Genomic DNA, 13,363 nt, shown 5'->3' with positions numbered 1-13,363 from the left:
TGCAGGGAGGAGGCTGCGCCTGTTCTGGAGAGGTGAGGCAGCCCACCGCTCGGCTCCGTTCCTCCCCAGCAGAGGGTGAGGCCGCCAAAGCAGGACTTCGGGAAAGGCTGCCTCCTCTCCCAGGCTGCAGGGAGAACAGAAGAGTGCCCTGCCAGGATGCCTGTTGTCCCCGCACGCTACTGGCCTTGGGCTGCCTGGGGATTTGCTGCCCGGTTTTCCATCTTTGGAAACTGTTTCCAGGCAATTCCAAAAGGTCAAGTGCAGCCTGGACTTCTTGTCAGCCCTGCTAGCTGCTGATTAGAAGAGGTGACATTCTCTGTTTTCACTGGGTGAGAAGGAAAGAGAAAGAGCTATTCCAGCGGCTTATTATCAGGATTCAGAGCAAATGATTTATTTTTCAGGGATTAGCTGAAAGAAGACTAGTATTTGGCACAAAGGACCAGACATCTGGCACTTGGGATCCATTTAGCTTTTCACTGTTTCATCATCAGACACGAGCAAGTCATTTTGACTGTTTGTGTTTTGATTCTTTTTCTTTTTGTGGAATAGTAGTTATGATAGAAGCACTTCCTTAGCGCTTATGATGTTGCCAAGCATTGTTTTCAGTATTAGCTTTATTAACCTTCCCACAGCTCCAGGAGATAGGTACTGTTATTACTTCCTTCTTAACTGCTGAGGGGGCTGAGGCATAGGGAGGTTAAATCACGTGCACGAAGGTGTACAGCTACTGAGTGATGGAATTGGGACTCCAACCCCAGCCAGTCTGGCTCTGAAATAGTGGAATATACTCTTATTCATGAACTATTAGCAAGAGATGCTGTACTTAAGGGCTTTAGGGTCCTGGAGGCTGCCATATAATTAAAAACTCGGCCAGCCGCAGTGGCTCACGCCTGTAATCCCAGCACTTTGGGAAACCGAGGTGGGCAGATCACCTGAGGTTGCGAGTTCGAGACCAGCCTGACCAACGTGGAGAAACCCTGTCTCTACTAAAAATACAAAAGTAGCTGGGCGTGGTGACACATACCTGTAAATCCCAGCTACTCGGGAGACGGAGGCAGGAGAATCACCTGAACCCAGGAGGCGGAGATTGCAGTGAGCCAAGACTGCGCCATTGCACTCCAGCCTGGGCAACGAGAGTGAAACTCTGTCTCAAAAAAAAAAGGAAAAAGAAAAACTTGATGCTGAGGTTGGTGTTTCCTATTGGACAAACACTGTCCCATCCTTTTCTCTGCCGCTCTCCTCGCCTCCAGCATCTTCTTTGCCAGCCCCTTTCTCTGCCTTTATGTATACTGAGTACTCTCTGATCTTCAGAAAGCCTTCTTTTCATCCCATCAGCTCTTTCTTTCCTTCTTTCCTTTCTTTCTTTTTTCTTTTCTTTTTTTTTTTTTTTTTTTTGAGATGGAGTTTCCCTTTTGTTGCCCAGACTGGAGTGCCGGGATGTGATCTTGGCTCACTGCAACCTGTCTCCTTGGTTCAAGCAATTCTCCGGCCTCAGCCTCCCAAGTAGCTGGGATTACAGGCATGCACCACCATGCGCAGCTAATTCTCTACTTTCCGTAGAGGAAGGGTTTCACTTTGTTGGTCAGGCTGGTGTCAAACTGCTGACCTCAAGTGATACACCTACCTTGGCCTCCCAAAGTGCTGGGATTACAGGCGTGAGCCACTGTGCCCGGCCCTTTACTTCCTTTCAAAGCAGACTCTGGAGTAAGCATGCCCTCCTGAGCGCTAGTCATGGACTCCCACCTACTCACCTCTATACACGTCCCCTGGGCCCTGCCTGCAGTGGACTGAGGCGACTCCTCTCACTGGAAACTTCCTTCTTTGGCCTCCATGACGTAATCATCTTCCAGATCTTCTCCCTACCTTTCGACCACATTCCACATTTTTCCTTTTTGGGCTTTCTCACTCTCTCTTTTTTATTCTGCTCCCTATTTGGCTCATGTCCTTCCCTTCTGGGGAGCAAGTCCGGTGTGGCCTGGGCCCGGGCTGGCCAGTGTGGCAGCCCCCACCCAGCAGTGCTGACCCAACGGGATGTGAGGGCAGATTAACCCATGTCCTGGGAACCGTGCCGCGCTGCTGTCTTCACCTTGTCTGCCTTCAGTTTCGCCATAGCCAAAGGAGGCCGCCTGCTGCTTGCTGACGACATGGGCCTGGGGAAGACCATCCAAGCCATCTGCATCGCAGCCTTTTATCGGAAGGAGTGGCCACTCCTGGTGGTGGTGCCGTCCTCCGTGCGCTTCACCTGGGAGCAGGTTAATGGTCTTCGAATGGCAATCTTCACAGAGAAGGTTTTCTTCAGTGTTAGAGTCATAAAATAACGGTTTGAAGACAGGTCCTAGGGATCTTTAAGGATCCTGTCTCAAGGCGAAGACCGGGAAGAGAGATGAGATGCCACCTGAGGGCAGGTGGGGGGTTTTCTGGATTTGAATCAGATTACACTTTGAGGGAAGAAAGCCAAGGAGGAACCAGCTTAGAGAATTGTGTTCATCTGTCAGCAGGCACTTCCAGCACCCCTGTGCCCTGCTAAAAATACTTTTCATCTGTACCCCGCTTAGTTTTCTTTTTTTAAATTTTTTATTGTTTTGTTAAATTTTCATCTATTTATTTTGAAACTGGGTTATGAGACTGGCGAATTTTTGTACTTTTTTTAGAGATGAGGTTTTACCATGTGGCCCAGGCTGGTCTCGAACTCCTGGGTTCAAGTGATCCATCTGTCTTGGCCTCCCAAAGTGCTGGGATTACAGGCATGAGCCACTGTGCCTGGCCCACCCTTAAGTTTCAAAATATTTTCCCCGCCTATATTTTCCTCAATCCTATGGCAGTCCTATGCGGTAGGTACAAGAGATAGTAACCCCTTTTATAGATAAGAAAACGGAATCTCAGAGGTTAAGCGGCATACTTACTGTTTTACTGTTAACGAGGAGTTCTGCAGGTTCTCCTGACTTCCTGACTCAGGGATTTTGCACTCTCTAGAGCGGGGAGTGGGTAGGACGTTCACCGTCTGCCAGGTAACTTTACAGATGCAGAGCCTGACAAGAGCCCTATATCACTTACCCTTGAGCTTTTTCTACTGTAAATCCAGGCATCAGAGTGGTTTGTGAAATGAATAATAAGCCTCGTGAGCAAACTCAGTGAAGAAGGAAGACCTAGTCCATTGTCCATAGCTCTTTCTAGCTTTATGCTACTGATGTCAGCCTGGAGCTTCTTCCTGAGGCCTCCATGAGCCACTCGTGCCTTATAAGAGGCAACTCCTTCTGCTGCCAGTCAGGCCGAGGCCCAGACATGCTGTTCCTACTGAAGACATGGCAAAAAAAAAAAAAAAAAAAAACTAAAACATGTGCACCAAAACAATACCTTGTTCTTTTTCTGTCCTGGTGATCTGAAATCTTTTTTTTAATTTTAATTATTATTATTTTTTTAATGAGACGAGGTCACATTATGTTGCCCAGGCTGGTCTTAAACTCCCGAGCAAAAGTGATCCTCCTGGCTTGGCCTCCCAAGTCTTGTGACCTAAGTCAGCAGGTACCTGTGAAAAGTAATCTTCAGTACATATGTTGTGTGTGTTAGGTTCCCACGGTAGCCTCAGAAATTCTAGGAAGAGTCAGCCAGATGGTGCCCAGCAGGTCTGAAGTTAGAGGAAAGGCCAGCACTCCCTGTACTGAGCAGTGTCAGCCCAAGTGGAGAAGGTGAGCACCAGATGCTTGGGTGCATCTGAGATGCTCAGATTGCCAGAGAGAAGGTGGATTTGTGGAAATATTGGCATAAATAGTCTCATCATCATCAATAAACATTTATGATTTGCTTTCAGTGTACCAGGCTCTGCTAAGTCCTTTGTAAAATTCCTCTTAAAAAGAGTCGCATTCTTTCCCTGCAGAAACTTGCCATCTAGTTAGAATCACAGAGATGAAACCCAAATACCATGATGTGACCACCGACAAAGGCAGGGAGATAGCCAGGCACAGTGATTCATGCCTGTAGTCTCAGCAACTTGGGAAGCTGAGGCAGGAGGATCGCTTGAGGCCAGTAGAACAAGACCAGTCTGAGCAACACACTGAGACCCATCTCTTCTAAAAAAAAAAAGAAAAGGAAGAAGAAATTAGCGGGGCATGGTGGGGTGCACCTGTAGTTCCAGCAACTTGGGAGGCTAAGGCGGGAAGATCACTTGAGCCTAGGAGTTTGAGGCTGCAGTAAACTGTGATGGTGCCACTGTACTCCAGCCTGGGCAACAAAGTGAGGCCAAACCAACTATTTTTTTTTTGAGGTCTGAGCTTTCACTCTTGTTGTAGAGGCTGGAGTGCAATGGCACCATCTTGGCTCACCACAGCCTCCGCCTTCCGAGTTCAAGTGAGTCTCCTGCGTCAGCCTCCCAAGTAGCTGGGATTACAGGCATGTGCCTCCATGCCCAGCTCATTTTGTATTTTTAGTAGAGATGGGGTTTCACCATGTTGGTCAGGCTGGTCTTGAACTGGCAACCTCAGGTGATCTGCCCACCTCAGCTTCCCAGACTGCTGGGATTACAGCGTAAGCCACTGTTCTCAGCCCCCTAACTCTTAAAAAAAATAAAAGGGCCAGGCGCGGTGGCTCAAGCCTGTAATCCCAGCACTTTGGGAGGCCGAGGCGGGTGGATCACGAGGTCAAGAGATCGAGACCATCCTGGTGAAACCCCGTCTCTACTAAAAATACAAAAAATTAGCTGGGCATGGTGGCACGTGCCTGTAATCCCAGCTACTCAAGAGGCTATGAGGCAGGAGAATTGCCTGAACCCAGGAGGTGGAGGTTGCAGCAAGCCGAGATAGCGCCATTGCACTCCAGCCTGGGTAACAAGAGCGAAACTCCGTCTCAAAAAAAAAAAAAAAAAAAAAAAAAAAACGGGAGGGGTGTTCTGTCAGTGACGAGTGAAGGGGCACAGGTGGGTGAGAGGAAGGTAGAGGTGAGGGCTGTTCATAGGCGTTAGACTGCTGCTGTTACAACCAACAGCTGCTGTGCTGAGTGGTCATCGCAGCTGTGTTCCCTCCTGTCATCTGCAGGCCTTCCTTCGGTGGCTGCCGTCTCTGAACCCAGACTGCATCAACGTCGTGGTGACTGGGAAGGACCGCCTGACAGCTGGCCTGGTCAACATTGTCAGCTTTGACCTTCTTAGCAAGTTGGAGAAACAGCTAAAAACCCCTTTTAAAGTTGTCATCATTGTAAGAGACTTGACCCAGTCTTTAAGTACTTTCTCTCTCTGGAAACTTTCTTTGCAAAAGCTCTGAGAACTTTCATGTCTGTAATGTCCTTGAGCCCCATTTGGTTTCTGAAAGAATAGAAATCACTGTCTTTATTTTGTGGGGAACTGCCAATCCATTCCCCTCAAATAGACATTTTCAACTCTGGCTACATACTAGAATCTCCTAGGGAGTTTTTTTTTTTTTTGAAATTGTGATTTAATCAGTCTTTGCTGGGGGTTTCTAGCCTGTCTCTTTCCCACCATGAGTCGTGGAGGCCATCATATGGACTCCAGGCCACCGGGCATTCTGGGGACTACAACCTGGATGATAAGGGGGTGTGCCTGCATCTGATGCCATCTTATTGAAACAATTGAGTTTTCTTCCAGCCAATGTGAAGATACACCCCACCCCACAAAAGCACTTTTTACTCTAATTGTTTCTTCTTCTTTGAGATGGAGTTTCACTCTTATCACCCAGGCTGGAGTACAGTGGCTCAATCTCGGCTCACTGCAACCTCTGCCTCCTGGGTTCAAGCAGTTCTCCTGCCTAAGCCTCCCAAGTAGCTAGGATTACACGCGCGCACCACCACACCTGGCTAATTTTGGTAGGTTTAGTAGAGACGGGATTTCATCATGTTGGCCAAGCTGGTCTTGAACTCCTGACCTCTAGTGATCTACCCACCTCGGCCTCCCAAAGTACTGGAATTACAGGCGTGAGCCACCTCACCCAGCCTCTAATTGTTTTTTAAAGGAGGCCTTACTGGACCTGCTTCCAGATTTGACAACACGTCTTTAATTGCAGGCTTTCCTACTTTTAACTTCTCACATAGTTCCTAAGGAAAGTCTAAACAGACCTGGTACCCAGCCATCTCTGTCAGTACTCAGTATATTTACATAGCTCACACAAATATTGGGGGAGCTTAGAGAAGGTAAGGAGAAGATACCATTACTGACCGCAGGGGATCTATTACTATGTTTTGGACATGAGAACCACACTGTGTTCTTAGCATAAGCAAACTTGAGTGTTGATAGTTTTGCAAAGTGATATAGGTGATGAGTCTTAGGGGGAGTCATTTCTGGTTTGGCACAAATTCAAGTATGGCTTTGAAGAGATGTCAGCATACATGTGAAATGAAAACACTGAAAGAAGTTTCCCAGGATGATGGTGATGGCTCTAGAGTGTGTGGGAAGAATAATGCTTTCATTTCTTGAATGTTGCCTTGTGTGAGGTACGGACATATGAGCATCATACCTCCAAGGAGGCTTTATCCTTTATCCATGTGAATTATCCATTTCACAGCTGAAGAAACGGGCAACGAGAGTGGGTGCGTAATTTGCCCATAGGCACAAAGCTAGCAACCTGGAGGTTATTGATTAAAGCTGGGTTGCCTCTGCCTTCAGAATTTGTTTTCCTCTCAGTCCGTCACTTAAACTGCCGTATGATTTTTGGCAAGCCACCTACCACCATTGTTGGTTTGTTCTTCAGTTAAGTAACAGCTCTGTCCTCTTGCTTTCAGAGAAGTGTAGGAAAGAATAGAGTGCTGGCTCTGAAGTGTCACACTTCAGTGTCACAGAAAAGTCTTCAGTTTCAAGCCATTCTTTGTCATTTGTTCCAGTATTGGCACATTTTTACCCCTCGGTTGAAAGGGCTCATTCTCTTCCATATCCTCCGTACTTTCTGCATTTTTTCTCCATAAATACACCTTCTTCTTGACTGCATGAGAACTCATCATCAGAAAGGCGTATGACTGTAACACTCCAGCTTTCTGGATGAGATACTGTCTTGACATTTCGGGGTTATGTCACACTGCTGTCTGTTGTGCTTTTGAGGCCCTTTTTGCTCATGGTAGCAGAGCTGAAATAGAGGATTTCTTATAGATCATCTTTAGGGACAGAGTTGGGGTCTCACTGGTATCCCAGCTATAGGAGGGCTGATACCATTGAGTGCTTACTGCATGGCAGGGCTGTTCTAAGGACTTTACCTGTGTTGGCTCATTTAAGACTCACAGCAACCTAATACATAAGAACTATGATACCCATTTTACAAATAGCAAAACTGGCATTACAGAGAGGTAGTTCCTCGGAGCCACATAGCAAGGAATTTGACTCTGTACCAAACTAGAAAATTTCCACTCAAATACTCCTGTATTAGTTACACATTTGGCTTTAGAAAATATGATAAACTCTATTTGCTTATGCAACGAAAAGAAAAAATAAAGAAAAACGAACTCTCTCTGTATATATATTTGCTTATGCACAGATGCAGAGTGGTTAATCAGGCTTCATGTTCTAAACATAACAGCCCCTTGAGGATGGGAATCACGTCTTCTTCCCATTTCTCAGTTTCCCCAGCGCTTTGTCTTCACCTGCCTCAGTGACGGTGCTGATAACATAGCCCGATCGGCTGTCAGTGAGTCTGGCATCCTCCCTGCAACCTGAGTTCCTGAGGGAAGTGGCTGGACACCTTACTGCTTTGCATCAAAGCAGGGGCCACTATTACAAAGCAGCAAACCACCTTCTCGTGGTTTCTTTGAGCAGCCTCTGAGATGGGCGGGGCAGGGATTCATGAATCCCACCTTATAGATGGAAAATTGTCCTCAGAGAGATAAAGCAACTTGCTCAGAACGCAGTAGAGAAGCTGCTACCAGAACCCTGGGTCCTGATCTAGGCCCACTGAGCCATCTCCTTGAATGAGAAAGTGCTAAGGGAGTGTCCACCTTGTACTTGCCACACCAGAGTCAAGCCTAAAATGGCCCCTATTTCTGGTCACTCAGGATTGGACCTTGTTCACTTACGTGGCTGCTTCTTTTCAGGATGAATCTCACTTCCTCAAAAACAGTAGGACTGCCCGCTGTCGAGCAGCTATGCCGGTCCTGAAGGTGAGTATTTCTGAGAACTGAGCCCACTGAGCATTGACGTCCCATAATATTTTGCACAGGCTTGAAAGTGGTCCTAGTCCAGCAGGGGTTGCAGGTACAGACCTATGGGCGCCATGGTCATGACTTGGCATTGACTTAGGGCATCTCTCTGTCTCTCCTTAGGGCTGTGGTGCCAATTTCATCTTTCTTCCTAACATCCTGCTGAGGAACTGGTAGTCAGTACTAGAAGTCAGTAGTGCTGCCTTTGTCTCTCAAAGGTGAAGACCTGTTGAGGCTGGGTGGAGATTGGACTCCAGAATTCTCCTCTGGCTTTCTACTTAGACAAGGGAGAGCCTCCAGCAGCTTGTCCACTAAATAGTCTAGAAAAAACTGCCTGTCTTCTAAGTCACTTGTGGCAAAGCTGTCAAGATGCTGGAAATCGGGGAAGATAAGTTGTCTTAATGAAAGTCATGGCAAAAGCCACAGTTACTTTTGCATCAACCCAATACAAGCAGGACTGAGCAAGGGCTGGTGGGGTCTGCGAGATATGCTGGCAAAGCCAAGATGGGCTTTAAAAGCGGATACTGTTTTCTGTGACTACCCTGCGCCTCTTTGGTTGGTAGGAGGGGCAGCCATCCACATTCCTCCCTGTGGTGACCTAAACTCATCTCTGAGTGCTTTGGTGGGTGTGAGTTCTGGCTTCAGGCGTGGGTATGTGATGCAGGTTCTCGTCTTTATCTCAAGATGTTCTGATGTGCAATATAGGCTCCATGCTTCACATGGCTCTGTCTTCTGTCTGTGTTTGGTTTCTTGGTCCCCATCCCAACAGAGGGTAGGCCTCCAGATTTCCTTCAATTTTGGAGGGGGTTCAGATTTTTCCTATTATTGGAGGAGGGGAGGGGGAAGTACAATTAAAAAAGTAGCTTTTTCTCCCATAACAAGTTAGAAATTTCTCACAGATGACTTTGGAGGTAGCCACTTCGTTTTGTGTAGACTGAGCAAACCAAAGTATGTGTTTTTCTTACGCTCAAAGCAGGCTTTGTGTTGCGGTAGCATTTTAAAACTATAGCTTTTATTGATGAAAAGAAGCTTTAACTTTTACCTAAACTAGGGAAAACAAATGTGCTAAATATCAATGAAACTTAGGATTTGAACATTAATCTCACTAGTTCCTCACAAAACACACGTTAAGTGTCTACTCATTTCAAGATAAACATGATACATCTTCCAAGGCAATGTTAGGTCGTGTGGTCCAAACCTAAGAATAAACGTGTTTTACTGAAAAAGCTTGGTTTTGCTGGATGTTGTGGCTCACACCTATAATCCAAGCACTTTGGGAGGCCGAGGCAGGAGGGTCACTTGAGGCCAGGAGCTTGAGACCGGCCTGAGCAACTTGATGAAATCCTGTCTGTACTAAAAATACAAAGATGTGCTGGATGTGGTGGTGCATGCCTATAATCCCAGCTACTCAGGATGCTGAGGCAGTAGAATCATTTGAACCTGGGAGATGGAGGTTGCAGCGAGCTGAAATTGTGCCACTGCATCCCAGCCTGGGCTACAGAGCGAGACTGTCTTAAAATAAAAAGAAGCTTGATTCTCTTCCAGCATTACCTATAAATATTTATATGTCGATAGCCACTGATGGAGATACTTAAATAAAATGTTTTTCCTAGGTTAGTGACCCTTCTTTTGGAAGGCATTAATATGCTTTCCATAGGGGGAAAAAATACGCTTTGGTATTATGGTTTGAATATTATAGCCATAACTAAATTAAATCTGTACCCCTGATGGTTTAGACAAAAGAAATTGCACAATAGATAGATTCTATCATTAAAGATATAATGGGAAAGCTTCTTAGCAACCACCTTGTTAATGTAGTCATTGCCTGGTTGGCCAAGCTGATCCAGATAGTGGTTTCTGAAATGTGTGCTTCTAAGCCAGACCTTTGGAAGCAGGATATACCTCTTTAATATCTTGAGTATGTTTCAAAGTGACATGTTTAAAAGAAATCTTTAAGCTGCTAATATGTACTATTGTCCATTTGCTTTAGAACTCTGATGAATTAATATTTTAAAATAAGACCCATGGCCGGACGCGGTGGCTCACGCCTGTAATCCCAGCACTTTGGGAGGCCGAGGCAGGCGGATCACCTGAGGTCAAGAGTTCAAGACCAGCCTGGCCGACATGGTGAAACCCAGTCTCTACTAAAAATACAAAATTAGCTGGGTGTGGTGGCTCACGCCTGTAGTCTCGCTACTCAGGAGGCTGAGGCAGGAGAATCACTTGAACCCAGGAGACGCAGGTTGCAGTGAGCCGAGATTGTGCCACTACACTGCAGCCTGGGTGAGAGAGTGAGACTCCGTCTCTTTTTCTCTTTTTCTCCCAATCAATGTGTATTGCGAAAGAGACTCCCATCTCAAAACAATAAATAAATTAATTAAATAAGACCCACGAACATGGCCTGTGTTTATGAAGGTGTCTTGAGGCCATGCTCTTCTGCAACATTGACTTCATGTAATGCTGGACTGTGGCGGGATTGGGGTGAAGGGGTGGGGTGGAGCATTCTGTGCTGTTCTGTTGACTGTACCTTTCATCTCTCTCTGTTGTATGTTCATCTAGATTGGAGTCTCTCAGCCTTGGCACTGTTGACATTTTGGGCTGGATGACTCTGTTGCTGGGGGGCTGTCCTGTGCATTTTAGGATGTTTAGCAGCATCCGTGGCCTCTACCCACTAGATGCCAGCAGTTCCTCCCCAGTCATGACAACCAAAATTGTCTCCAGATGCTACCGAATGTCCTCTGGGGGAGGACAAATCACTCTCCACCCACCTTGCACTTTCCCAACACCATTGAGAACCACTGATCTAAATAAGGAAATGAATCTAACTGTTTTTGGAATAATAAGATAGTTGGGAGAAAGTAAAGTATGTCTTTGAAAAGTCACCTAAGGACCTAATTTAATACCACTTGATTGTTCCTCTAAAGTGAACATATCTTAGAAATATACTCTGATAATTAATATTACAAGCATATTTTTAGCAAATAGGCATAATGAGGTATTTAGATTAAATCACACTGTTGGATAGCAGGGCCAGATCGTGTTGAGAAATTGTGGCTTTTGTAAATGGCAACAGCAGTCAGCAGAGAGAGGACATGTTAGATTGTAAGAAACTGTTGTCACTGTCCCCTGGGAAATGTGATTTTTTTTCTTCCCTCATGGCACTATTTGCTGGGGCTACTAATCCTAAATTAGGTAGATCTATTTTTTTAATTAATTTATTTAGTTAGTTATTTTTTGAGAGAGCCTTGTTCTGTTGCCCAGACCGCAGTGCAGTGGTGTGATCTCAGCTCACTGCAACCTCCACGTCCCGGGTTCAGGCAATTCTCTGCCTCAGCCTCCTGAGTAGCTGGGATTACAAGTGTCTGCCACCAAGCCCAGCTATTTTTTTTTTTTTTGTATTAATACAGACAGAGTTTCACTATCTTGGCCAGGGCTGGTTTTGAACTCCTGACCTCATGATCCACCTGCCACAACCTCCCAAAGTCCTGGGATTACAGGCGTGAGCCACCATACCCGGCCTATTTTTATATATAAATATATGACAGTAGACAAGATAGAAAGCTATAAACAACAAGTTAAAATTACCTTTAATCCCTCCAACAGAAAAAGCCACTGTTAACAGCTTATTTTTGCAGCGTGTCAGTGATTGGTCAAGATCATAATTTTTCCATAACTGTGGAGCGTTTACATAGTAGAGACACATCCTGTAATTTAATCCTCAGTATCAGACATGTGGTTGTTTCCCACTTTTGCTGTTATAAATAATTCTGCAGGTGAACATCATGTATATGTACCTGCATGCTTTTCCTATTAGGACAGATTCCTGCAATCAGAATTGCCAGGTCAGTTTTCATTTGACCTCTTTGGGAGAGGCCTGGCCAGGCATAAAAACAGTCTTCACTCCCCTTGAGTCTGCAATCAGAGACTCTTTTCCCCATATGACACCAATCCTCAGGATTATCAGCACTCTTTTGAACAGTGAGGTGTATGCTGGGATTTTTTGGTTTAGTTTAGATGTCTTTTGTTTAAACTGGCTTTTATTGTTAAACTAGTGTAATAACAAAATTAAATTTTTTTAAAAGGGAAAGGCCCCCAGAATTCTACCATTCTTTCTTAATAAGCAGCTGTTTCTCTTTTTCTGTGAGTAGAAAGTACTTTTTATATCTCTGTTGATTGGCTGGATGAGATAGTGGCTAAAATGTATAAGGTTTTCTCTTTTTCCTTTGTTATTAAAGTAGTTTAAATAGATGATAAATTCAAATGGGGCCAGGTGTGGCAGCTCACGCCTGTAATCCTAACACTTTGGGAGGCCAAGGCAGGAAGCCTGAGGTCAGGAGTTCGAGACTAGCTTGGCCAAAATGGCGAAACCCCACCTCTACTAAAAATACAAAAATTAGCTGGCCATGGTGGCACACACCTGTAATCCCAGCTAGTTGGGAGGCCAAGGCAGGAGAATTGCTTGAACCTGGGAGACAGAGGTTGCCCTAAGCCATAATGGTGACAGAGCTAGACTCTGTCTCAAAAAAAAAAAATTCAAATGATACAAAAGGATGGACAGTGAAAAATAAGTCTTTCTACCACCTCTGGATCCCCAGTCCCCAGTCTCTTTCCCCAAAGGCAGCTATAGTTACCAATTTTCAGGTTTACTTCTATAAAATAGACTGCACCTATGTATGTGTTTCCTTTCTGCTCTCTTGCAGTGTTCTGCCACCATTGTTTTACACTTGCCTTTATCCCCTCAGTAACGTATCTTGAAAATCATTCCATATTGTTCCAAATGACTCTACCACATTCTTGCAAATAGGATTCTATTGGATAAATTTATCATAATATGTATCTTCTGTTCTCTTTTGATGGATTTGTAACCAAATTGCAGCTATTACATGCAACACTGCAATGACCCATTTTTTCAAATGATGGAGAAGTGGAGAGTGGAAAATGCAGTTTCTCTGCATCTGAGATGGCTTTTTGCCTATCAGGCCAGAGGGGAGAGTGGTATCAGCTGGCAGATTCTGTTTTCGCCCCTTGTGTGATGAGGCTATAGAAGTTCCCTGTGGTCCAGGCATTCTCATTTATTTCCTCAATTCCACTATATAATCCGACTTAAAACTTGTGGTAAAATAGTTTTTCTAGAGTAAAAAAAATCTACCTTAGGCCAGGCACAGTGGCTCATGTCTATAATCCCAGCACTTTGGGAAGCTGAGGCAGGTGGATCACTTGAGGTCAGGAGTTTGATACC

General features: G+C 45.3%; 1 protein-coding gene across 3 annotated transcripts in view; it reads left to right on the top strand.

The window, feature by feature from the left end:
- SMARCAL1 (SNF2 related chromatin remodeling annealing helicase 1) overlaps positions 1–13,363 on the top strand; it is a 70,384-nt gene that overhangs the window by 20,506 nt on the left and 36,515 nt on the right. For 2 of the 3 annotated variants that reach the window (XM_074399054.1, XM_074399055.1), the window contains exons 8-10: positions 2,102–2,288; positions 5,028–5,186; positions 8,020–8,085. In XM_074399054.1, the coding sequence (XP_074255155.1) occupies positions 2,102–2,288; positions 5,028–5,186; positions 8,020–8,085 (412 nt within the window). The remainder of the gene's footprint in view (positions 1–2,101; positions 2,289–5,027; positions 5,187–8,019; positions 8,086–13,363) is intronic. The other variant, XM_074399056.1, reaches the window with a different exon arrangement.

Source organism: Saimiri boliviensis, chromosome 5, assembly GCF_048565385.1.
Source record: "Saimiri boliviensis isolate mSaiBol1 chromosome 5, mSaiBol1.pri, whole genome shotgun sequence".
Taxonomy (NCBI): domain Eukaryota; kingdom Metazoa; phylum Chordata; class Mammalia; order Primates; family Cebidae; genus Saimiri; species Saimiri boliviensis.
The sequence above is the reverse complement of the archived record's forward strand: the minus strand, read 5'-3'. Positions and strand labels throughout refer to the sequence as shown.